Below are 27,765 nucleotides of genomic sequence, written 5' to 3'. Positions count from 1 at the left end.
TCTGTTTTCTTTACATCTCTGAAGTGTATCAGAAAGTGTTGCAAAGTTAAATGCATACTGTTGTTGTTAATTCCCACCTTCTGCAGTTGCTTCAGTTATACCAGAACATGCCCATCTCTTTCTAATATTCAAAACTTTACCTGAAGTTAAATGTCTTTTTGTCCATATTTCTTCAATTTTTCCTTGGGATTTGGGTGATTATTGACTGTATTTTGTTCTATTTCTCAATGTTGTTTTAAATTTTCTCATTGTATTTTGAGTTATTAATTTGATTACGTTTTTGATGAAAAATGTGATCCAAGCTTTCCCCTCTCATCTCTTTCCTTTCTTCAGTCTTGCAGCTTTCATCTCTGCTTTGTATCCTGCCTGCCTTCACGTATCAACCATGTGTCCTTCAGCAATGCTCACCAATAAGAAGTGTACTTAGAATATAAAGAGCTGATGTTTTAATGATACAACCATCCTGAAATGCACTAATTGACAAATTTTGAAAATCTTAAGTTCAATATCCAATTTTCAAAGACAGATAAAATTACGCATCACTGTATTCATCAACACTTCCCCTACAATCAGTCGATGTGAATGATTTCATTTACTATTTTGATTTGGGTTTTGAGTGAAAAGTGTCCTCTGGTAACCAGCAACAGCAATTGATTTAAACAACTTGAAATTTGGAGGCCAGATGATTGGAAATGACATTAGAGAAAATGTGTTATGCTATATTTTCATTAACTCTGCACTGTCAGACTTGTTGAAAATGACTAGAATATTTTTATGTAGTCATTCCACTTCAAATACTTACGAATTGCTTCTTTAGAAAGTGAATGGAAAATGATTTCTATTACAATAAAATCTGAAGCTGAAATTACAAAAGGTTTAGGCATATACATCAGAAAGTATATCACTTTTGAAGCTGTTTATGCCTTTCTGCTCATTCCAATAGATTAAACTACAACTGTGTTTCCAATAGTCACTACATTTCAAAAGCACTCAACTGTGTCAAATGTCACATGTGATGACGTGTTATATAATATATGCATGTTATATATTCCAAAACTAAAAATGAAGTTTGGAACAAACTAGTTTAAAAATACTTAGAAATTCAGCCAATTTGATGATAAAATTTACTTAGCAATACTTAATAAAAACCGCCTATTGCTTTTATTTAAATACAAAAAGTTTTTTGAGTCATTTCAACAAAGATTGTCAAAGGCACAGAGTGTCCAATATGCATTTTTCCTGTTGGGTTTTCTTAAGGTCCCAACTTTGAAAACACTAAAAATGCATCAGTTGCAGAAGGGAACATCTAATGCAAATCAGTCATATATTTTTTTTTAAAAAAGCTAATCAATATGTTGTGGGCTGGTAAACCATGATGTACTCTGCAATTGTATTTGGACATCTTATGTACTAGTAGAAATAATCAAAGACCCATTTAGCACTGCATGATTATTTTAAGATTAAGTTGCTGTCATTAGAAATTTAATTTGTAAAGATCAAACCTTTCATTTAGATACTCCTAGCAGCATACATGTTTTCCTTCTATGTGTCCCAGATATAATCAACAAGCACAAACTTCATCCTGGATTTTTGCTATGCGAGATTGAATTTACTTTGTTCTCAGTCTACATGATGTAACAGTCCTACTTAAATCTTTAGACACATGAAGAGAGAACGAAATGTAGAAATCAAATTAAGCAGTGAAAATCACAGGTCAAACCCAATATATATATATTTATATATATATTTATAGAACACATGCAGAGCACAAGTATACTCGGCTATGAAAATGGAAGATGAACTCTGTGATCTACTTGTAGCCAAGGAAAAATAAACTGATGTTGCATGCATAGCATTGCGTAGAAAAATCTTGATGAAAGCAAGCAAAAAATGCACTAAATGATAAGGGAAGATATGGCAATTTCAGGTGGGAAGAGCTTTTGACCTCTGACCTGTTAGTTGATCTTCGCCAGCACCTTTACTAGCAGGAGTTTGGGCGGTGAATATGTATGGAGCTGTAAGCTGAGTCACTAACAGTGCAGCTAGGCAAAGGGAGATAGCATGCATAAGAGAACAAGTTCCTGCCTTGTGATCCCTTAATTAAACTGATAAAGATTAATCTATAGCAGTGGTTCTCAAACTGAGAATTAAATTCACATTAAAGCACAAGGAGAAAAGAGGGTTTATTGTCCTCTCTCATCCTCTATGTTTAAATACTAAGTACACCCACACATTTGGGGACATAATTCTGAGTGTGGATTGACTGATGACTCTGAAACCTGGACCCATTCAGGGTTTTGAGATTTGTTCTGTTTTCATTGCAATGCTCAAGTCCTATTTAGCCAGACTGAAAAACATTTTGGCGACGAACAAAACTTTACCTTCAACAGGCAAGAAAAATTAATCAGTAATGCTTACTGCACAAATCTGTTTTTTTAGTTTGCATGAAAATAATTTCAACGATCTTTCCCACCGCCATCTTTAGCCATCAGCATTTCAAGTATTCAGTGCACGCATTTGAAATTGATTTTGGTCTTATATTAAAAAGTTAATTGGTAATTTTGGATTATGCATTAATTTTAAATTGATTTTATATTTAACAGCACAAATTAACAGTGATTGGAGAAAGCCCAAAGTGTAAAAGTTTGATCTCAGAGCATGCAGAATCCAGCAATACTTTTTGTAAATGAATATTTTCAAAACAGGGGTCAAATCCAAACAATGTGAAAGAGTGCTAGTCACCAAAGGAGATTCAAAATTATTACTTTGTAATATACCTGGTCCTATCCTACATAATACTTTTAGTACTTAAAATCAAAAGTAAAATGGCTAAACCACACTACTATGACAAACTAAAATTTAATTATCTTTTAATGCTAATATAAAAATTTATATGTAGATTGGATCTTAGTGGATTTGAAAAGGTGCAATGCAAACATTTGTGCTATTGAGCATTTGTTGAACTGTGGTTTGTTGAAATTGAAATTTCCTGTACATTTACAAAAATACAATATTCAAATATATTTATGAGTTTACAAAGCTTCCAAATTAAATGAAACCTTACATCAGGATTTATCTGTAAGAAGCTTCACTGACATTAAATATAATGGATCTAGAAGCATGAAGTTTAATAATGAACTTTCATATCAAAAGCTATACTTCAAAGTAAATATCTGGGTGTCAAGTTTCTGCCTATTTCTGTCAGTTATATGAGTGCAATCTAGGTGAAATAGGCCAAACTAGAGCAAAAGATTGGGAAATTTTATATCAAAGTCCATTAAACCCCAAACCACTTAAATCTTATATCCTGTAATTTTTATGTTGGTCCAAGATTCTATTTGCATGAATTAGATCCTGCCCACAAAACTGGCCACATTAGTTGGTTGGAATTGCTAGATTCCACTGATTGCACTAATTTGGGAAAGCTCTTCAAATTGTGCTGATTTTCTTAGGTGCACAGGCATTAGCAGGAGGCACATTTTAGAAGTTTATTTAACATCAAAAACATTCAACTTACTAAGCAACTGACTAGAGTATGCCAATGAAACAAGTCTCTCCTCTCTCCTGTCCCGATGGTGTGGAGATAATTAGTAATTTATAATTAGGTGCCCAAGTTCATTATAATGCTTCATTAAGTCATTTTCAGTGATTTCAAATCAGGTAACTCAAAAGTGGAGGACTAGACAAAGTAAAAATGCTTATTTTTGCTGATCAACTCATGTTCAATTTTATTAATAAAACGGCAGCAGGTTACGGCTCTTAAATACATCAAGGAACACTTTTTAATGGGAAAAAAGGAAAGGAACAATTACATTCTTTCACACTGCCCAATTGCACTGGTCCATGGGAGGTTTCAGCCTGGACTTTGTAGTAGAAATAACAGTGAGGCCACTGGTGCTCACCATTAGGAGTAAATCAGATAGTAACTTCTGGCATCCACACAAACGCAGTTAAACACAGAAATCAGAAAATTGCTGTCCGAGTTGCCTTCTCCTCCAGAAGCTTTTGTCTAACAGCAGCTCGAGAGAATCAGCATTCAACTACATGCAATCAAGTGATTTGAAGATGTAACCACTAGATAACCTTTCCTGACATGTTCAGTGGGTAAGACTTGTCCATTCAAGTGCAAGTGAACTTTTAAATGGTGTGATGAGGCCTTTCTTCCAAACAGCTTCTTTTGACACTGAAATTTTACTTTTAAAAGTGTAGAGATTCATTCCTTCAAATTTTAAATATTGTTAGAAATTTTAAAATTGAACTTTATTACTTTTCCTTTCTTTCCATATTACCTATCTTAATCCCATCTTTCTTTTCCTATTTCACTTTCTGTACATGGTTTGACGTTAAATCACCCATTGCAATTTATAATTCCTTGTTCAAACTCTATTTCTGAATAAGGGTTCTTAAATCTGGTTCAGGAGGGACAACATTGCCTGCCCCTGACGCAGGTCACAGATCCCTCGTAAAGTATACTGCATTGTTTTGCTTGTTAAATTACTGTAAGCCAGTGCAAAAGCCAATAGAAAGTCTGTGGGCAAGTCTCAGTGTAATGAAATGGTTAGTGTTGAACATTTGAGGCTGACCACAAAATCCAGGCCCTTAAGTTTATGATTATGCAGATTAATTTTAGTAGAAACTTGAAGTGTAACCTAACCAGCACTATTTCAAATGCAGTTTGGCAACCATTTCCCCCATTGCACCCAAAGCAGAAACTCAACCCCTGATGATTAATCTTCATTGTTTATTGAATCTTTTCTGGTTAGGTGATCATACTATTGGCCTTCGCCAATCTGGTGAAAACAGTTGCCCTTTTAAATTTCAATGAATAAAATCGTTTAACTTCCATATTTTGAGAGACTGAAAGAGGCCCAGCTAGATTTTCACTCTGTTGCCTTGATCTATAATATGGCTGATATGTCATTCAATAATGATTGCCTTTCTGTCTGAGGATAACTTTTCAGATAATATTTGAGCCATTAATAACTGACCTAGTAACATCTGGGGGTGCATCACATTTTCTCTCTCAGCAGGAGGAGGAGGAGGGGAATGAGGCCAATCTTAAAATGTTTGAGAACCCCTGGCCTTTAGCAACACTAACTTTTAAATTAAAATATTCACACTCTATTTAAAAGGGGCATTGAAGTATTGATGAAAATTTATTTAGTAACCATAATTCCTGCACTGGCAAGAACAAACTGAACCATAATAAGCCATCATGATCCAAGATTGTGCAGAAACAGATTTCTAATGACGATAAAATAAAGGAAAATTTCATATCAATAATCAGCCCACTTTATGAAGTGATGCGAAGATGTCGTCGCGCACACACTGTTCACAAACAGAGAGTTGTCTTGCAAAACTTTCTTGCAAGGTGACAATGCCCCTTTAATGTCAATGGCAAAAAAATATTGGATATTTGTAAGCAGTGCTCCAGCAATTGCAATACATAAAGCTTGGAGAACAATGGCTCCCAGATTGCCAGGGTAGGTAGGCCATGGATGTATTTATGTTCGTTTATATAATTGACTTTACTCCCTGTACAACATTTGCTTTGAAGAACAAGAAGTAAAATTATGCATTAAAGCTGGAAGTTGCCCACAAGATCAGAATCAAATAAACATGGAAAACCAAGGCTTTGCAAAGCCACACCCAAGTCAAAGTACAGACAAGGTCAATTGCATGAAGTTAATGAGTTTGTTTTGTTCTGACTGGAGCAGCGAATAGAGTTGCTCAGATCTGGAATTTTCCAAATTTTGTATTGGCATGTTCACAGCATATTGGCTTCAATTTGTTAGAGTGAGTTTTAAAAAAGTATATAAAAAAAGTATTTGGCTATGCATTTAAACCAGCTTACATCAGTAAGCAATTTTTGGGCTTTTGATAAATAAATACATAAAAGCAGCTTTAAAATGTAAAGTTAAATCCCAGTGAGATTTAAGAACCTTTCCTGGGATAACTACCACATACATACTTAATGTAAGTTTTATTCATTAGTGCTACCAACAAAATCTACCCACATTTATTGCACGTCCAGATAAATGTCGAGACAGGAATGGAAACTTTTGCAATAAAACCTTCAATCTGCTTTTCACTATTAATACTCCAGCTGTTCAATGACAAAGAATGGTTTATAGCACAAATAACACAAAGTAATCTGCTCTTAATTTCTGCTAAAATCCAGGCTGCCAGTACACACACACTCTATGGTTGACAGATACAGAATCAAAGCACACTCCCATTAAAAGATAAGAAGTATTAATGAGTCAGAATTATTTTCTGACAGTACTATTCGTACCAGTAAATATACTCTTATATTTTTTTTCTTTTATAAAAGCACTATTCCTACCTTTTGTTGCAATCCTCACACACTGTGTCTTTGTCTCCTGTAAATACAAAAAATACTCCTTAGTATAATCATTATTTATAAAGAAAGTTAGTTTCAGGCAAAAATAGAAGAAAAAAGGATTTCACAATGTAAGGACTTGCTATCTCTTCATTAAAAAAAATTAACCCAATTTTCCCAAGTCAGTTTATTGGCATAGTTTCAGGTACATGTTCGATTGTTAAGTGTCAAATTTAAGGGACTAGAACCAGTTACAGGGGACTATCATAATAGGAGAATGAAAATTTGAATAATCCTTGGAAGCCTCTATAGTTATCTGAACCTATTAACATCCTTTACCCAGGTTGAGGGAGGAGATGAATGAGTGACAAGCAAGAATGAGTGATAGGCAAAAAGGAAGGGACGGAAACGATGTCGTAGGCGTCAAGTCTAATGACAAATTAAGCAAACCAGCACCCGATCTCCATTTTATGACTGTTGCCACTGCTCACCAACGTCTTTTCAAGGGTAATTGGGAAAGGCACCAGATGTCAACCTTGGCAGCAATGCTCACATCCCATGAAAGAATAAAAAGAGCAGAAGAATGTGGCTCCTCATACTAGTCAATGGGCAGAATCTTTGGCTCAGGGAAGTGGGGGCGCGCATAATTCAGATTTTCAGTTCAGCCAGCGTACAGCGAAGTCAGCTGTGCGCCCGCCGAACTGTCAAAGGCCTATTAAGGCCAGTTAACTATCAATTAAAGCAATAGGCTCAGCTGCCCGTCCAACCTTAAGGTTGGCAGGCAGGCAAAGAGCCCAGGTGGCCTTTGCATTTTTCATGGAATCTCATCCACGGGCAGGATGAGGTTTCATGAAGATTTTTAAAGGTTTGAGAAATTTTTAATACAATCCATAGACATGTCCCAGCTCATGTGACAGTTTCACATGGGGGGACACATCCTAAATTTTTTTTTTCCTTTATTAAGATTTTTTGAACTTAAACTAATCTCCCTGAAGCAGCTCTGTGCCTCAAGGAGATTTCTGCACTCTTTCGCGCACATGCGCAAAAGAGCGCAGGCCCCGACTCAGGCAACCCCCCCCCACCCGCAGAGGGAGTGCTCAGCACCTAATTGGCCCGCCCACATAAAATGGCGGCGCCTAGCTGATTGCAGGCGGCGATCGGCTGTGCACAAGTCTGCACCCACAATCCCCCCCAACAGGGAGAAAATTCTCCCCCATATTATTACCTAAATTGATCAGCATTACAGCAGGAAAGTACAGCAAGTTTACAGGCCAACTGTTAATCATTACAATCACTGAATGTTCCAGTCCAGTGGTTTTGTAGCTGTGGATGTCCTTCTAAAAGTAAACACAGTGTTACACCTGGCTCTTTGCAAATCTGGGTACTGTAAGATAGTTCTCTATGGTCAGTGCCAGGGGAGGGGCTGTAGAAATGATCAATGGCCTTATAGCAGGTGTAGCCAATCAGGCCACTGTGGCCGTCTATCACTGGCATACTTTCTTTCAGACAGTGTCATTGAAAACATAACTTCTTCAGGATATTTCTGTGGAAATATCCAACATTATTAGTCAGGCATTTACACTTGTTAATAATGATGTTGGATCTGCTGCTCCAGCTTTCTTTGAGAAGACGGGTGGCTACGTGCATTAATTATCTTCCAAAGTGAGGTCCAGCTACATTTTCCTGCAAATGGGGTTCAAAGGAGTTGATAAGTGGGCACAAAGCATTTCTTGTGATGGCTGGTCTCTCTGACATGCCTTCATTGGTTCCCCTCATTTTTTTCTAAGCAACTTTGAAGGGGGTCCCCTCTGGCACCAGTACCATAGAAACAAATTGAAAATAGATTACCCACTATGTCACTGGGGTATAACTATGGTGCTTAATGTGCAAAACAAACACCATTTCAAGGTATTCTACCAAGTCTTTCTCCTTCTGTCTGCACAAAAGTAATTTTATAAATCATTCTGTATACTTCATGACTTTATTAAATATAGAGTGCAAGGTGATCAGGAAGTTGAGGTGAGGTTGTGGTTAGAAATTTAATATTTAATTACACATCAGTGTTGTGGAGATCAATGTTAAGCATATATTAAACTTATATCAAATGTTTTACCACCACAGCAAAACAATAATTTTAACCAGTTGTATTTCCTTGGGCATTCTGCCAAATAGCCACTGTTGAATGTTGGCAGAAACCTAATTTAACCAATCCAGGGTCATTGCTAATATTCTGCTGAAATTACAGTGATGGAATAGGAGCATTCCCAAGCAAATTCCTGGTGACTTTGCTTAACCCCAGTGTTGAATAAAATAAATTACTGCCATACTGTGTCATTTCTGTTTCCTACAGAACTAGTTTAGGCATTGAGAGCCGAGACGCAAACTACTCTACCTTTTGGGTCTTCATTAAGAAATGGATTGAGGCTTATTTATGAGAATGATAAACAGAGACAGAGGGAGAGAGAGAAAGAATGTATCTTTCACTGCCAAGAAAGATTCAAATTCAACACAAAATACAGGAAATAATTTCCGCCTCTTTTACTTTTCCATTCCTCTTAAAAGGTCATAAGGGGAACAAGCGAAGTAAGAATGCCTTAACCCCATCAGCTGATCATTCAATCCACTTAAATTATTTTTCTTATTCAAAATATTAAACACTGTCTCAAAGTAGACCTATTAATTAGATTGCAACTCTTGCCACGCATTTCAAAAGAAGCCTGAACTCCCGAGTAATTTCCTGAATATTTTTCTATCAAGAGTGAATCTCATGGCACTCCACTGACCAAAACTCTTGAGTAATGCAACTTGTAGGAAATGTGAACATTTTTATGCTTCCTGTATCTTTTCTGTATATTTTTCCCCTTTTTTCATATTGTGTGTGCTATGAATTATTTTCATGTGCATTTTGCACGTGCTTCTGGTAGATGAAGAGTTAACTTTACATGTGTGAGGAAATATTGCCTGTGAGATTTGAGTTAAATCGAAATTACACCAACGGGTTTTGATGCTATGAACTGATAACGTGAATAAGAAAAGGGAAGTAGAGGACAGATGTTATATTATCAGTTGCGATCAAAGGATATGCTTTGAAATGTATAGATCAGTGGGCTTTGGGGCTATAATTAAATGATTATAGGCTTCATCATATCTAGCAAACGGTTATACAGAAAAAGTTAATGATGAACTGTTTGTGTGTTAAGGATATTCTGTTCAGGTTCTGACCACAGGTTGTGACCATGATTGGAGAGTTAATCTATATATTGACAGATGAAATAAGATCAAAGCATAACGGCAACATCATAACACATGAAGAGGCCCTGGCTACAGAAGATAAAAAGGACAGAGAAAAGAGGTTCATTGCGCAGATTTCAAGAAGACATAAGGAGAGAAATAAGAAAAGGAGTCACGAGTCGTTTGTGCCGCTAGAGTTGGTGGGAAGCAAGAGCCATCTGAACTATGATACCAATTGTCTTTGTTTGTTAAGTATAATTTTCGTTGCTCAATAAATTGTTCTGAAACCACTACATCAAGTGTCCCCTTGTCCGAAATATATTGTATGGTCTCAAATTCTTACAAAATTTAATTTACAAATATTCATTGCAGCAGATCCTTTCAGAAATATAGATTCTTTGTATGTTCAATTTAATCTAAAGTGGATATAACCTGGAGATTACGACATTTTTATTGGCTCTACATTGCTAAACATGGAAAGATATGCTGAAATCATTTTCCGTTTTGTCCTACCTATTTTAGCTTTAATCTACTAGAAATCTTCCAAGGATTTTCACACCTGGCATCTAAACAGATGTTTATCATAAATGGCATTGTAATATGTGGAGGCAAAATTCACTCAGAAATTACAGCAAAGCATCAGACAAGGTGAAATATTTTAATTACTAATGCACACCACTCACCTTTTCAACACTGCTCACAGCTTGGAAGTGTACGTGATATCCCTTTCTGGGGGCCAAAGGAGGATTCCAAAAACCGTTGTAGGTTTTATTGTCACCCACTGTAAAAGTAGTTTGTTCAGAAACTCCACTAGGAGGAAGTTCTGCAGCGTAATAGTATGGTGACCCTCGAGCTGCAGCAGTTTGATAGGTGACTGGAATCTGGAAGCACTCTGCTGAGCTGGCCTCCCTTTTAGACCTGCGGGAATTCACTTCTTCAACAACAACTTGGTAGGCACTTTGAAAAAACAAATAGAAAGCTTAATTTACCAATGTGTGCAGCAAATTCATTTTTTTTTATATAGGTTATAAATATTTTTCAACTTTCCATTGGCCATTCAATGCAATCATTTTCTGGCAAGTAAAGCAAGATGCTTCAGCTTTTGGTGAAGAATAGAACATCTCATCTAATTAAAAAGAAAATCTATGAAAGTATCTTTGGATTCTCCAAAAATAAGTCCATTCCAGTAAAATTGTTGTTTTAAAAAAAAGTCAAAGCACTCAATGGTGTTCGGCACACAATGTTGTTCTAATATCCACTCAAAGGTGGCAACTCCTGCTGGTGCAGAGCTCTATGGTATCTCAACCAAACAATTCAAATATGGGGACAGGAAACAGTCAAACCTGATTCTGCCCTTATCCAAATCCATGTACATTCACTTTTTACCAGGTGTCACGCAATAGTTAGCAAGAAATGGACCCCTGGGTAATTCCTGTACTGACATGTACACGCCCTCCAGGCTGTCTCCTCTTCCCCCTTCTTCAGGTCCGGAATGAAGAGTCCAATTTAGTAACTCAATGTAGTGCATCAGGTGAGCTCAGTAAACTTAGCACAGACTGCAGCTCTATCATGTGTAGCGTCAATGACATATTTTAAAGAAGAAAGACTTGCATTTATATAGCATTTTTCATGACCAAAGTACATTCCAAAGTGATTTGCAGCCAATGAATTACTTATGAAGTGTAGTCACTGTTGTAATGTAGGCAACGCAGCAGCCTATTTGCACAGAGCAAGCTCCCACTAACAACAATATAATAATGATCTGAGATACAGGGGATTTACCCACTGAAGGAATACGATCACTCTGACATGGGTTTGGTATATTCTATGCATTTTAAAATTTAGCTGATTAGCTCATGGAGTTCTCTCATGTGTGTCAAATTACTAGATTATTATGTCCTTTAAGGGTGGGACAAGTTATAGTCCTACCATAATTGGACAGTGAGCCTCCATTTTTACAAATTCCACTCAGCTCCTGACCTCATCACAGTCTTGGGCCAAACATGGATAAAAAAGCGTAACTCCAAAGGTGAGGTGAGAGTGACTGCCCATGACATCAAGGCAACATTTGACCAAGTGTGGCATCAAGGTGCCCTAGCAAAACTGGAGTCAATCAGAATCAGGGAAACTCTCCACTGATTGGAGTCATACCTAGTACAAAGGAAGATGGCTGTGGCTATTGGAGGTCAATCATCTCAGTCACATGACATTACTGCAGGAGTTCCTTAGGGTGGTGTCCTAGGCCCAACCGTCTTCAGCTGCTTCATCAATAACCTTCCCTCCATCATAAGGTCAGAAGTGGGGATGTTCACTGATGATTGCACAATTTTCAGAACAATTCATGATTCCTCAAATTGTCGTGAAAATATAATAATTTCCATAATATTATGATGATTTATTGTAAAGGAAGATTAATAGTGGGGTTTGGCTTATTTTCTCTGTGTGGAGGTTGTGTGTGTGGGGACCTTAATTGAATTGGAGACAACTGGTCTGGAGCTTTGGAGTTATCAAAAGGGAAGCTAGGTTTGAAATGCTAAATACGTAAACGTGGCTGAAGTTTTAGAATGTGAAGTGTGAGGAACATTTTCATTTTTAGATAAATTAGGTTAGTTTGAATTTCAGAGAGGTGGTAAGATGTTACATTTAGCCAGAAGAAGCTAAGCCAAAGAGTGTGTTTATTTTTTCCAAACGTTACTGATAAAATTAGTTCTATGAAAAGATTTATATTATGACAAAAATAAAGTTGCAAAAACATACGAGAACAATGGAATTTGCATTAAAATGGAGAAACATGTATAAAGGAGATGAGGTTATGTGTAAGGGAGAAAGCATTTTAAGACCTAACAAGTGTGAAAGCCTCCAGCCTCTATGCATCAAGTTGCTGTCTACAGGAACCAAAGCTAAGAAAATTAACTTTGAATATCACTTTCCAGGGTATTGTGTGCTTTGCCTGGGTCGGTTTAATTCTATTTGTTTTACTGTTGTCTTAACAGAGGTGTAACTGGGAGCCAGATTAATTAGGGGAGTTAGGAGTTATTATGGTAGTAATTTGTAGACCTTTGTACGTGCTTAAAATGTTTTCTTCTATTAATAAATGTTTAATTTAGTTTTGCAAAAACCTTCTAAGTCTCAGTGGACTTATTACTATTGAATTCAAGGCTTGCATCTCAAAATAAAATACAAATTGCAAAACAGTTGTGGCAGCTGTTTCAAGTTTCCCTCTGGGACTTGAGCAGCTTGGCATTTACCATCCACCATGCCATAACATAGATACTGAAGTCCATGTCTATATGCAGCAAGACCTGGACAATATCCAGGTTTGGGCTGATAAGTGGCAAGTAATATTTGTGCCACACATGTGCCAGGCAATGACCAGAGAGACAAGAGAAAATCTAACCATTGCCCCTTGGCATTCAATGAAATTACTATCACTGAAATTTTTATTTCTTTGTTCTTTTTCATGGGATGTGGGCATTGCTATCAAGGTCAGCATTTGTTGCCTATCCCTAGTTGCCCTCGAGTGACCTGCTAGGCCATTTTCTTTTATTAAGAGGGCAGTTAAGTGTCAACCACATTGCTCTGGGTCTGGAGTTACATGTAGGCCAGACCGGGTAAGGACGGCAGATTTCCTTCCCTAAAGGACATGAGTGAACCAGATGGGTTTTTACAACAAACTATGATAGTCACCATTACTGAGACGAGCTTTATATTCCAAATGTACTAATTGAATTTGAATTCAACCAGTTGCCCTACATATGAACATATGAATTAGGAGGAGTAGCCCACTCGGCCCTTCAAAGCTGCTCTGCCATTCAATAAGATCATGGCTGACCTGAACATAACCTCAAACCCACATTCCTGCCTAACCCTGATAACCTTTCACCCCATTGTTAATCAAGAATCTATCTAGCTCTGCCTTAAAACTATTCAAAGAGTCTTTGTTTCCACCACCTTTTGAGGAAGAGAGGTCCAAAGACTCTCAACTCTCAGAAAAAAATTCTCCTCATCTCTGTCATAAATGAGTGAGCCCTTATTTTTAAACAGTGACCCCTAGCTCTAGATTCTCCCACAAGAGGAAACATCTTCTCCACATCTACCCTGTCAAGACCCCTCAGGATCTTAAAAGTTTCAATTGAATCACCTCTTACTCTTCTAAATTCTAGTGGATACAAGCCTAACCTGTCCAGCCTCTCCTCATGAGGCAACCCGCCCATTGCTGGTTTCAGTCTAGTAAACCTTCTCTGAACTGCTTCTAATGCATTTACATCTTTAAGTAACGAGACCAGTACTGTATACAATACTCCAGATGTGGTCTCATCAATGCAGTGTACAACTGAAGCATAACCTCCCTACTTTTGTAATCAATTCCCCCACAATAAATGATAACATTCGATTAGCTTTCCTAATTACCTGCTGTACCTGCATACTAACATTTTGTGATTCATGCACTAGGACACCCAGATCCCTCTGAATCTCAGAGCTCTGCAATCTCTCACCATTTAGATAATAAGCTTCTTTTTTATTCTTCCTGCCAAAATGAACAATTTCACATTTGCCCACGTTATACTCCATTTACCAGATCTTTGCGCACTCACTTAACCTATGTCACTTTGTAGTCTGCTTATGTCCTCTTCGCAATTTACTTTCCTACCGATCTTTGTGTCATCAGCAAATTTCGCAACCATTCCTTCGATCCCTTCATCCAAGTCATTTATATAAATTGTAAAAAATTGAGGCTCAGCACTGATCCCTGTGGCACACCACTCATTACATCCTGCCAACCAGAAAAAGACCCATTTATGCCAACTCTCTGCTTCCTGTGAGCCAGCCAATGTTCTATCCATGCCAATATGTTACCCCTTACACCATGAGCTTTTATTTTCTGCAACAGCCTTTGACATGGCACCTTATCAAATGCCTTCTGGAAATCTAAGTACAGTACATCTACCGGTTCTTCTTTATCCATAGCACATATGACTCCTTCAAAGAACTCCAATAAATGGGTTAAACATGAGTTTCCCTTTTACAAAACCATGTTGACTCTGCCTGATTGCCTTGAATTTTTCTAAGTGCCCTGTTATACCATCTTTAATAATAGCTTCTAACATTTTCCCTATGACATGTTAAGCTAACTGGCCTATAGTTTCCTGCTTTCTGACTCCCTCTGTTTTTGAACAAAGGAGTTATATTTGCTATTTTCCAATCTAATGGAACCTTCCCTGAACCTAGGGAATTTTGGAAAATTAAAACCAGTGCATCAACTATCTTACTAGCTACTTCTTTCAAGACCTTAGGGTGAAGTCCATCCAGTCCTCAGGATTTGTTAGCCCGCAGTCCCAACAAATTGCTCAATACCACTTACCTGGTGATTGTAATTTTTCCGAGTTCCTCCATTCCTTCCATTTCCTGATTTACAGCTATTTCCGGGATGTTACTTGTGTCCTCTATAGTGAAGGCCGAGGCAAAATATCTGTTTAATCCATCCCCGTCCCCCTACTTTCCATTATCAATTCCCCAGATGCACTCTCTATAGGACCAATGCTCGCTCTGTTAACTCTTTTCTTACTTAAATATCTAATGAAGCTCTTACTAAGATTACTTTATGTTACTAGCTAGCTTTCTCTCGTACTATAATTTCCCCTCCTTATTAATCTTTTTGTTATTCTTTACTGTTCTTTATATTCTTTCCAATCTTCTGATCTGCCACCCGTCTCTGCATAATTAAATGTTTTTTCTTTAAAGATGATACTGTTTTTAACATTTTTACTTAACCACGGATGGTGGGCCCTCCCCTTGGAATTTCTCTCTCTCATTTTCTGTGTATTCTGAAATATCCCTTTAAATGTCTGCCACTGAACCTCTATTGACAATACAATTTACCTGTTAACTCTTGTTTAATTTATGTTGATTTTGAACTTGAATGTGAAGTTTTAAAAAGTGAAATTTTGTCCATGGGATCTTTCCATTCGGGTCATTTGGGAAGTTTAGTTCTTTCACATTATTGGCCTCCACGGGGATAATAACACCTCCTAAACCCCCATTACTATTCTCGTGAGTATTACTGCAGTTTAGAAATCAGGTGACCAAAATGTTGAGTCTGTATGAAATTCAACTGATGGCATGTATGCACCAACATACATACACCTGGAAAATATTAAAAGCCTTAAAAAAAGCGTGCAATTCCCATTTTCTGTCATTCCTAGATGACCCACATGGGTACAGAATGCGAGATATTCTTTTTAACTGTAAAGTAACTATAATGCTAAGTATATATTCCCATCACTTCTTCATCACTCCTCCTCAATGGACCACTTCCTTGGTCCATGTGATTAGTTAAGTTGATATTATTTTTAATGTCTTGTTACCTATAGTTTTTTTTAAATGCAAGTTTTTTTTCTTTAATTTACTCCATTGCTTTTTCCACAGGTTTAAGCACCTACATTTTGCCTCCTTCTTCTAATCAAGTCTACCCATCTTCACTGTCATTAACTTTGGAGCTCAGGGAAGCTTTGGGATTCATCTACCAGCCATCACAGGTCTCAGGCGTGACATCTTGAGATGCCTACTTGAGCCTTCGGCAAACACTGCTATTAGTAACTTTGGATGGCCACTAACATTTCTGTTGCTAATACACCTGTGGGACTCTCTCATCTGCTTCTGAACCACCGTGTAGACCCATCAGTGCCATTGATACCTCAGTCTGAGCTTCTAAAACCTCTTCATTCTTTACTTCTAGCAGTGTGCCAGGAAAATGCAACTTGAAATCTTTTAAACACTTGTAGGGTTAATTAAAAAAACAGATATTACTGAACTCTTGAACCACTTTGCATTGAACTGACATTTCAAATTGAGACTGTAACAAGCCACAAAGCTTTTGCTAACATAAAAAAGGAGTTGATTCAGTATTGTTATCCAATTGCCAGATGTTGCCAGCATATTTATCAAATCACAGTAAAAACCATACCAGACATCAAATAATAGACTATTTGAGTTTAAATAGGAAAGGCGTTTCAATTACATTTATGCAAAACCCATCCTCATAACTTGAGCTTATATCTCAGTAGCCATGCCAATCTTGGCCAGTGATTTATTTTACATTACCTGAACAGTTCAGTAATCTTGTTTAGTATGAATGCCACAGAGTTTTATGTATTTATTTTGAACACTTCAGTCAATTTTATAGCCACCCTGTGGTGCTATTTGCTCCAACACCCTTTACTGCACTTAACTGGAACTTCCAAAGATGTCTGAACTGATCCGAATCAAATAATGAAAGATTTCAAGGACTCTTTCGGTTATACCACATAAACATAAACCCACACCAGTTCTGCAATATTTACAGTAGTATGACTTAGATTGAAACAGAGGTTATGAAACAAAACATTTATAATTCTTGTTCCGATGATTATTGTGAAAGTAAATACCATATCCTTTGCTTTTCATATCATTTTCCCCTCCATTTCCAGTCTCTTTGGAGCAATCATTGCCTGTGATCAAGAAAGCAGGAAGGCAACTGCTTCAAGATCAATGCTGCCCTTGAGCTATCTACTCAGAAGCAATCCTGGTTCCAATTTACTCTTGCTGCTGTGCAGAGAATCACCTTAGACAGCCAGTTTTAAAAGGTTCAATGCATATTGTGCAATTTTCCTTCTTACACAGTCAGTGGTTTTCCAACTCTATTTTCTTCATTGCCAGAATGCACAGTGACCTCAGTATGGCTCAACAAAATACAAATATTGTGTAAAATTAAATGATAATGCTATCTCATAAGGACAGATGGGGCTAGAAATTTGATGGGTTGCACTCCTTTCTCCAAGCATAAAATGAGCATCTAAGCATCTAACATGGTCGAGAAGGATACTGGTGTTGGGGTGGCTGAGCTCGGTACATCCTGGAAGTACACGGCCCACCATACGGGATTGGGTTGTTCTGTCAGCATCCAAGGCACACACCAGAAAATTGCTGATTAAAATAAACGGTTTTGAGGTATTGGGTTTCCTCAGCGTCTGCCCAGCGACATAAATAACTTGCCCAGTAACCTGTGGTACTAATAAACAAGGAGAGCCTTACAGAAGCATTTAAAAGGCTCACTGATTACATACAGATTAATTGGCTTATCATTTGAGGCTGCTGGTTAACTGCAGGATATTTTTTAACCTGTCTTCTGATTGGAAACTTCTGACTTTCCAGGAATAACTTCTTGCTTGTGATTCATTGTCTTTGCAGCCTTCTAAACAGTCTATCGCACAGGCAGCTTGATTGGGTCATCATTAAGAGCTGGAGAACGAGGGGAGCGACAAAGTCAGGAGAAAGCAGCAGCAGCTTGCAGAAGAGGGAGGAGAGCAGCACTGTGTAAGAGGCCATATCCAGAGTGACACTTCAGGGAGCATTTTTCTTACCTGAAATTCACTGAAGAGCAATAAGGTGCTTCCACTTCACAAAGAAGGTCGTCACCAAGTTGCAGTCACAGCTCAAGCCTTGTACTAGGGAATGGACAGCACTGGATGTGGCTGTTGATATCACTGTGACCCTCATGTTCTATGCAACGGGGTTCTTCCAGAATGCAGCAGGGGGTCGCCTAGTCTCTCTGTGCCAGGAAAGCTATTTCCCATGGGTAGAGAGAGTTACGACAAGAGGGAACTAGGCTTTGCCTACATGGCAGGCTTCCCCAGGGTGCCAACTGCCCATATTGCCTTGAACACTTACCATCATCATCCTAGCATCTTTATGAATAGAAAGGGATTCCAGTCTCTACAGCCAGTTTGTGACCCCAGGGATTGCATTGTGCCCACTTTGCTGGCAGCAACCCCAATTAATTTAGCCTGCGCCAGCTCTCTGTGCTGCCTTTGCTCCATTGAGGACACTTTAGATATACATTGAGGGCAACACAGAGCACACTCAGAATTTGGAGCTGGACTTCTCTATGCTCTGAACCAGCATGTGCAAGCTCACTGGCAGGCTATCCAGTGCATCTAGAATTCCTGGTATATGCCAATCAGCCCTCAATGTCTGCATCGTAATCCTTTGCAATAGAGATAGTACACAATCTTATCTTCTGAAGGTCTGACAGCAGTGGGGTTATATTCCTTCTGCACCACATGAAGACCCCTCTTCTCGCCTGCCCTTTAAAGTATGCTTTGTTCTAGTATTTGAGCTGGTGTTTTCAAGATTTAGATTGAATGACAGTGCATCTTCAAAACAATTTGCCTCTTCTCCCTGAAGCAGCAGAAGCACTTCAACATTTCCAGCTCCTGAAATAAGAGAGAAGGAAAATGATTAGCTTTCACTGTGAAGGAAGAACAGAAAAAGTAATGACTGCTTACAACAGCTGTTATACATAGTGAGTACAGCAAGGTAAGGGAAAGGAAGAATATAGTTAGGAACCCCAACGTAGTCACCTGCAGTGTTAATTGTCATGGCTACGACTCTTGCTCTGTCTATGACAACCATCACTTTTTCTTCCATGACAGAGAGGGTATTCAGGTGGGCTCAACCTTCTCCAATTACATCCTCCTCAATCACATTGTGCATATCCTTCTTCTGCAAAGAAGGGATATTTAGCTACAATCTTGAGGTGTTCGGAGAACATGCTCATCATGGTTGAAAAGTTTATATTTAGGGCAAAAGTCAAATTGTGAGGAAACAAGGGTTGCGAATGTGATGGCTGTGAGAGTATGAGGAGAAGCAGATGCAGCGAGGTGCGATGCAGTGATTTCAAGAGAAAAGGGCAATGGCTGAGGGGGTCTATTGAGTGTAAGAGATCAGCATTCTTACCTTGTCAACTCTGGTGAGATTGTTTAACATTTTTTGGCTTTACAGTCATGTCCTCGGAGCTAAACTCTTAGCGCTGACCTCCTCTGCGACTTCTTCACACTGATGGTGAAGCTGCTGTCCAAATAGCATCTTCATCCTCCTGTCCACCACTTAGACCAGGGTCTCCAATGCAACACTGGAGAGCCTGATGGCCTCTCGCGTAGAGCCGGCTGCTATTTAATTCCTTAAAACTTGCTCTGTTGCTTTCAGAGTGCACCTCCCCTTCAAAAGGTGCTCCCTGTCTATAAGTGGCACCAGAGATGTTGAATTTCCACAACTGCTCAACCCCAACACACAGTCGATGAATAGCTGGCTACACACCTGATTCATTATAATAAATTGGCGGCATCAATCATGTGGCTTCTTTTGCACTTGTTTTCAGGTACAATTGAATTTTCTTGCCATTTAAAGTTGAAGCAAATAATTTAAATTTCAAAAAGTGAAACTGTGCAGGGCCTCAATGTTGCATTCAACACCAGAGTGGTGATGGATGAATTTACATTTCTTATTTTTAATGCACAAAATGAGCCATATCAAACATGATGTTGAGAGGAAACTGCAGTGTCTTCGTAGGAAGATCAAGGTCTGGCTAGTTCCTGTATTCTGGCAGCGTTAGTGGTGCAAACCATCAGCCCCTCAGCTAGGCATCAAGTCAGACAGATGTGGAAAAGAGATTAAACATCTTACATTTATATAGTGCTTTCAACATGATAAAAAGGACCTTCACAAAGAAGAGTTGAACATCAAACATGAATACAAGAAATGACCTGTATATGCTCATGAGGATAGATTTTGAAAGCAGATTTTGAAGCCTGAAATATGGTGAGCTAGAGGAGTTTTGGGTTGGGGTTGCAGATTGAAGGGTTGAGACAACTGAAGACTGTACCACTCATGGTGCAACAAAGGAAAGGTGGGATTTGCAGAAATCCAGAACCAGAGGGCCAGAAGATATGGACTGGGACATATGTTTGGAGGAGGTTGCACATGTAGGAAGGGATGAAACCATAGAAACATTTGCAAATGCTGATAAGGATTTTCAATTCCCTATGCTAAGGATCGAGGAGCCAGTGGAAGTCAGGGGTTATTTATTGAGCAATATATGATACAGCACAGAATGTGTGAGACGGAGTTGTCAATGACTTGGATTTTAGGTAGAATAGAGTAGAAAGGTACTTGAGGAATCTGCAGGTAATATAAAAGTAGAAAAGAGTTTCAGCTGCAATGAAGGTGAGTTAAGGTTGGAGGCAGATTTTGTTGTGTGTAGTTGAAAATAACTAGGGTTTGGAGCTTGAAACTCAGCTTGGTGGGGGTTGGAATATCATCCTGGAGACCAACGTTGCAGTGGTTCAGGTGAAGTGAGCATTTGCGGTGGGAAGTAAATGGAGAGAGGTTCAATACTGTAGAGACCGATAATGTTTAAAAAGAAATTTGGACTTCAATTAATAGCTGAAAAGAATGACGCGACAAGATTTCATGTTTTAAAACTTTTACAATAATATGTGACTAAAAGCAGCATTGAGAACTCATTTTTCTTTTTTAGGCAACCTATATTTTAAAATGCAGAAAGGAATATTCCTCTTTTATACTTATCACACACTGCACTCTCCACAAAATTATAGTCCTTAAAGAAGAAAACAGCTCACAACTGCTTCCAGCTTCTAATCTTTTAGCACATCTGTGGTCACTGAGGCACTGCACATGTTTAAGAGCAGCTTTTTTTTTATTCACCCACGGGATGTGGGCTTCACTGGCTAGGACAGCATTTATTGCCAATCTCTAATTGCCCTTGAGAAGGTGGTGGTGAGCTGCCTTCTTGAACCGCTGCAGTCCATGTGGTGTAGGTACACCCACAGTGTTGTTAGCAAGGAAGTTCCAGGATTTTGATCCGGTGACAGTGAAGGAACAGCGATATATTTCCAAGTCAGGATGGTGAGTGACTTGGAGGGGAACCTCCAGGTGGTGGTGTTCCCATCTATCTACTGCCCTTGTCCTTTTAGGTGGTAGCGGTCGTGGGCTTGGAAAGTGCTGTTGAAGGAGCCTAGGTGAATTCCTGCAGTGCATCTTGTAGATGGTACACACTGCTGCTCCTGTGCGTTGGTGGTGAATGAATGTTTGTGGATGTGGTGCCAATCAAGCAGGCTGCTTTGTCCTGGATGGTGTCAAGCTTCTTGAATGTTCTGGGGGTTGCACTCATACAGGCAATTGAGGGACTATTTCATCACACTCCTGACTTGTGCCTTGTAGATAGTGGACAGGCTTTGGGGAGTCAGGAGGTGAGTTACTCTTCGTACAATTCCTGGCCTCCGACCTGCTTTTGTAGCCACAGTATTTATATGGCTGTTCCAGTTTAGTTTCTGGACAATGGTAACCCCTAGGGTGTTGATAGTAGGGGATTCAGTGACGGTAATGCCATTGAACATCAGGGGGCGATGGTTGGATTCTCTCTTGTTGGAGATGGTCATTGCCTGACATTTGTGTGGCGCAAATGTTACTTACCACTTGTCAGCCCAAGCCTGGATATTGTCCAGGTCTTGCTACATTTGGACATGGACTGCTTCAGTATCTGAGGAGTTGCGAATGGTGATGAACATTGTGCAATCATCAGCAAACATCACCACTTTTGACCTTATGATGGAAGGAAGGTCATTGATGAAGTAGCTGAAGATGGTTGGACCAAGGGCACTACCCTGAGGAACTCTTGCAATGACGTCCTGGTGCTGAGAAGACTGACCTCCAACAACCACAACCATCTTCCTTTGTGCTTGGTATGACTCCAACCAGCGGAGAATTTTCCCCCTGATTCCCATTGACTCCATTTTTGCTAGGGCTCCTTGATGCCACACTTGGTCAAATGTTGCCTTGATGTCAAGAGCAATCACTCTCACCTCATCTCGGGAGTTCAGCTCTTTTGTCCACTTTTGAACCAAGGCTGTAATGAGGTCAGGAGCTGAGTGGCCCTGAAGGAACCTAAACTGGGCATCAGTGAGCAGGTTATTGCTAAGCAAGTGCTGCTTGATAGCACTGTTGATGACCCCTTCCATTACTTTACTGATGATCAAGAGTAGACTGATAGGACAGTAATTGGCCGGGTTGGATTTGTCCTGCTTTTTGTGTACAGGATATAACTGGGCAATTTTCCACATAGCCGGGTAGATGCCAGTGTTGGAGCTGTACTGGAACAGCTTGGTTAGGGGTGCAGCAAGTTCTGGAGCACAAGTCTTCAGTGCTATTGCCGGAATATTGTCAGGGCCCATAGCCTTTGCATTGTCCAGTGCCTTCAGCCGTTTCTTGATATCATGTGGAGTGAATCGAATTGGCTAAAGACTGGCATCTCTGATGCTGGGGACCTCCGGAGGAGGCTGAGATGGATCATTCACTCGGCACTTCTGGCTGAAGATTGTTGCGAATGCTTCAGCCTTATCTTTTGCACTGCTGTGCCGAGCTCCTCCATCATTGAGGATGGGGATATATGTGGAGCCTCCTCCTCCAGTCCACCGCCATTCACGACTGGGTGCGGCAGGACTGCAGAGCTTAGATCTGATCCGTTGGTTGTGGGATTGCTTAGCTGTTTATCACTTGCTGCTTATGCTGTTTGGCACGCTGGTAGTCCTGTGTTATCGCTTCACCAGGTTGACACCTCATTGTTAGGTATGCCTGGTGCTGCTCCTGGCATGCCCTCCTGCACTCTTCATTGAACCCGGAATGATCCCCTGGCTTGATGATAATGGTAGAATGGGGGAAATGCCAGGCCATGAGGTTACAGATTGTGTTCAAGTACAATTCTACTTCTGAGGGCCCACAGCGCCTCATGGATGCCCAGTCTTGAGTTGCTAGATCTGTTCCAAATCTATCCTATTTAGCACGATGGTAGTCACACAACATGATGGAAGGCATCCTCAATGTGAAGGCGGGACTTTGTCTCCACAATGACAGTATCGGTAGGAGTGGTCACCGCACAGTCATGGACAGATGCATCTGGGGCAGGCAGGTTGGTGAGGATAAGGTCAAGTATGTTTTACTCTCTTGTTGGTTCCCTCACCACCTGCCAGTCTAGCAGCTATGTCATTTAGGACCCGGCCAGCTCGGTCAGTAGTGGTGCTACCGAGCAACTCTCAGTGATGGACATTGAAATGCCCTGCCCAGAGTTCATTCTGCATCCTCAGTGCTTCCTCCAAGTGATGTTCAAAATGGAGGAGCATTGATTCATTAGCTGAGGGAGGGCAGTACGTGGTAATCAGCAGGAGGTTTTCTTCCCTATGTCTGACCTGATGCCATGAGGCTTCATGGGGTCCAGAGTCGATGTTGAGGACTCCCCGGGCAACTACTTCCCGTTTATATACCACTGTGCCACCACCTCTGCTGGGTCTGTCCTGCCGGTGGGACATGTCATACCCAGGGATGGTGATGGTGGAGTCTGGGACATTATCTGATAGGTATGATTCCATGAGAATGATTAGATCAGGCTGTTGCTTGACTAGTCTGTGAGATTGCTCTCCCAATTTTGGCACTAGCGCCCAGATGTTAATAAGGAGGACTTTGCAGGGTCAACAGGGCTGAGATTGCTGTTGTTGTTTCCAGTGCCTAGGTCGATGCCGGGTGGTCTGTCCAGTTTCATTCCTTTTTTGTGACTTTGTAGCGGTTTGTTTCAACTGAGAGGCTTGCTAGGCCATTTCAGAGGGCATTTAATAATCAACCACATTGCTGTGGATCTGGAGTCACATGCAGGCCAGACCAGGTAAGGACATTGGAGAACCAGATGGGTTTTTACATCAATCAACAATGGTTTCATAGTCATCATTAGGCTTTTAATTCCCGAATTTTATTGAATTCGAATTCCACCATTTGCCATGACAGGATTCGATCCCAGGTCCCCAGAGGATTATCCTGGGTCTCTGGATTACTAGTCCAGTGACAAAACCAGTACGCCTCAATCAGATGTGATTATCACTAGTGGAATGTCCAAAACACAACAAGTACACTTTTAGATCTGGTAGTAGGAGATCTAAATTTACTGGAATCCTTTAGAGAAAAAGGGTACCTCTTTGGAAAGGTAAGCTACCCTTTTGGAGATGGTAAAAGGAAAATACTGCGGATGTTGCAAATCTGAAATAAAAACTGGATATGGTAATGAAAGCTTTTGAGAGAGGTCAGGTACCCTTTGAAAGAGGTAACTTGCCCTTCGGGATTGTGAAAAATAAATGTGCATAAAAAGGGCATAAACTCTTTGGGACTGTCAAGGAATCTATCAAGTAACTTAAATCTTCAGCCTTTTCAATATTTGAAAAAATGTCTGCAGTTTTAATAAAATCAGTGCTTGCTATTTCACTCTTGTCTGTTGATGTAAGCCTTAGGCTTATAGGGAGTGACAAGGTATTGGAGGTGTTGGCAGGCTTAAAAGTGGACAAATCTCCAGGTCCGGATGCTTTGTGTCCCAGGCTGCTGAGGGAGGCAAGGGAGGAGATCGCAGGGGCTCTGACCCAAATTTTTAATTCCTCTCTGGCCACAGGGGAGGTGCCAGAGGACTGGAGAACAGCTAATGTGGTTCCACTATTTAAGAAGGGTTATAGAGATAAGCCAGGGAACTACAGGCCAGTGAGTCTCACGTCAGTGGCAGGGAAACTACTGGAGAAAATTCTGAAGGAGAGAATCTATCTCCACTTGGAGAGGCAAGGTTTGATCAGGGATAGTCAGCATGGCTTTGTCAGAGGGAGGTCATGCCTAACAAATTTGATTGAATTTTTTGAGGAAGTAACCAGGTGTGTAGATGAGGGTAGTGCAGTTGATGTAGTTTATATGGATTTCAGCAAAGCCTTTGACAAGGTCCCACACAGGAGATTTATAAAGAAGGCAAAGGCACATGGGATACAGGGCAATTTGATAAGGTGGATTCAAAATTGGCTTAGGTGTAGGAGGCAGAGGGTGATGACAGAAGGATGCTTTAGTGACTGGAAGCCAGTGTCCAGTGGTGTACCACAGGGATCTGTGCTCAGTCACCTATTATTTGTCATTTATATAAACGACATATATGACTATGTGGGGGGTAGGACTAGTAAGTTTACGGATGACACAAAGATTGGCCGGGTGGTTAACAGTGAGGTTGAGTGTCTTGGGCTACAGGAAGATATAGATGGGATGGTCAAATAAGTGGCAGATGGAATTTACCCTAAAAAGTGAGAGGTGATACACTTTGGAAGGAATAATTTGACAAGGGAGTATTCAATTAACATGACACTAGGAAGTCTGAGGAACAAAGGGACCTTGGCGTGTGTGTCCATAGATCTCTGAAGGCGGAGGGGCATGTTAGTGGGGTAGTGAAAAAGGCATTATGGGACACTTGCCTTTATCAATCGAGGATTAGATTACAAAAGTACGAAGATCATGTTGGAGTTGTATAGAACCTTAGTGAGGGCCACAGCTAGAATACTGTGTGCAGTTCTGGTTGCCACATTATTGGAAGGATGTGATTGCACTGGAGGGGGTGTAGAGGAGATTCACCAGGATGTTGCCTGGGATAAAACATTTAAGTTATGAAGAGAAGTTGGATAGACTTGGGTGATTTTCGTTGGAGCAGAGAAGACTGAAGGGCGACCTGATCGAGGTGTACAAGATTATGAGGGGCATGGACAGGGTGGATAGGGAGCAGCTGTTCCCCTTAGTTGAAGGGTCAGTCACAAGGGGCATAAGTTCAAGATGAGGGGCAGGAGGTTTAGGGGGGATGTGAGGAAAAACTTTTTTACCCAGAGGGTGGTGATGGTCTGGAACGCACTGCCTGGGAGGGTGGTGGAGGCGGGTTGCCTCACATCCTTTAAAAAGTACCTGGATGAGCACTTGGCATGTCATAACATTCAAGGCTATGGGCCAAGTGCTGGTAAATGGGATTAGGTAGGTAGGTCAGGTGTTTCTCATGTGTTGATGCAGACTCGATGGGCCGAAGGGCCTCTTCTGCACTGTGAGATTCTGTGATTAGGGATACGATTATAGGGTTAGTGATGCTTAACTGATTTCACAATCTATCATTATTACAATGGGGTGCCTGTCAGTTCACAGTTTGATTACAATTCCAAGTGCTCATTAATTCTTTGAAGTGGGACTATGAATACAAATGCTTGTTTTTATAAGGTTTTAAAGGAAGTTAAATGTAGTGAATGAGTTTTTAAATCATTGAGAATTTTTTTTTGAAAGAGTGAACTCATCAATAGACATTTAAGAACTTTATTTAATCTCAGCATGGGTCCTGAGGTCTGCCCATGATGGATAATGGGTGTGTTGGCATAGAGGGTGTAAGGGCAGAGGGTGGTGGGTGGAGGTGAATGGGTTGGTACACATTGGCACTAAGTTGGCACAGGGGCTTTAAAGAGCTATGAGGATGAGTGGGGCACATGGGTTGGCATAGGGAGCATGAAAGACTATGGGAGTGGCATAGGTTAGAAAGGAAGGTATGAGGGACCAGTGGGGAGTGGGTGGGGACCTGATGTGCATAGGTTGGCATGGGGAGTATGAGGAGCCATAGGGGGTAGTGGGAATGAGGTGGCTTTGGTTGGCATGGATCAAGCATGGGGAGTGTGTGGGGTTGAGGGGGTGTGATGGATGAGGGCTGGAGGGTTCTTCTTTGTTTTATTCTCTCTATTCCTAGCTTCAACAAAGTGCCGGAGCGCTGAGGACGGCCTTTTGCCCAGCCCACCTCCACACCCGACAGCCTCTGAATTCCTTCCAGGGGCGACGGCCACGAATCAGTGTCTACCCAATGTGAACTCAGAAACTGTTGCTATTGTGTCCAACCATGAACACCCTACACCATCACCCCTACAGCACAACCTGGGATTCCCTTTGATGTTTAACCGCCCCAGGCCAGTTGTCAAGCAGACTTCCGAGCAGGTCACATGACTCCCTGTTTTACCTTAAGTTGAAGACACAGTTCCAAAACATAACCTTATAAACTTTATAATTGCAGTAAATCTTCCTGATGTTAAGTTAGAGAAAAATTTGACTCATTCATGACAATCAGACAAAACAAAGACGGTCACGGAGTTGAGGACAATGGTCGAGAAGTGGAGCTAAATGTTGTTAGAAATTAGTCTATCTGTAAGCTACGTATATGGATAATGCCAGTGAAGGGTACTGTGTAACCAGGAAAAGGAGGGAGAAACAAATGGAACATTAGGATACTGTGGCGAAGACTTTGCAGGAGAGGAAAACCAAATGAGAACAGTCCCAGTGAGGTGGAGTACAAAAGAAGATGGAGTGGCTGATTGCATTGAATGTCATAGAGAGGTTAAGGAGGGCTAGGTGTTACAGTTGCAGTTACAAAGATTGTTCTTGTTGATTTTAACCATGGTGGGTGGCATCAGGGGGATGGGAATAAAGTGAAAAAGGAATTG

General features: G+C 40.2%; 1 protein-coding gene across 4 annotated transcripts in view; it reads right to left on the bottom strand.

Annotated features, from left to right (window-relative positions):
- ptprk (protein tyrosine phosphatase receptor type K) overlaps positions 1-27,765 on the bottom strand; it is a 640,293-nt gene that overhangs the window by 143,713 nt on the left and 468,815 nt on the right. For all 4 annotated transcript variants that reach the window (XM_078542126.1, XM_078542128.1, XM_078542127.1 and 1 more), the window contains exons 12-13: positions 10,258-10,531; positions 6,347-6,383 (exon numbers count right to left, since the gene is read on the bottom strand). In XM_078542126.1, coding sequence (XP_078398252.1) covers positions 6,347-6,383; positions 10,258-10,531 — 311 coding nt within the window. The remainder of the gene's footprint in view (positions 1-6,346; positions 6,384-10,257; positions 10,532-27,765) is intronic.

This window comes from Cetorhinus maximus, chromosome 5, assembly GCF_964194155.1.
Source record: "Cetorhinus maximus chromosome 5, sCetMax3.hap1.1, whole genome shotgun sequence".
Classification (NCBI taxonomy): Eukaryota; Metazoa; Chordata; class Chondrichthyes; order Lamniformes; family Cetorhinidae; genus Cetorhinus; species Cetorhinus maximus.
The sequence above is the reverse complement of the archived record's forward strand: the minus strand, read 5'-3'. Positions and strand labels throughout refer to the sequence as shown.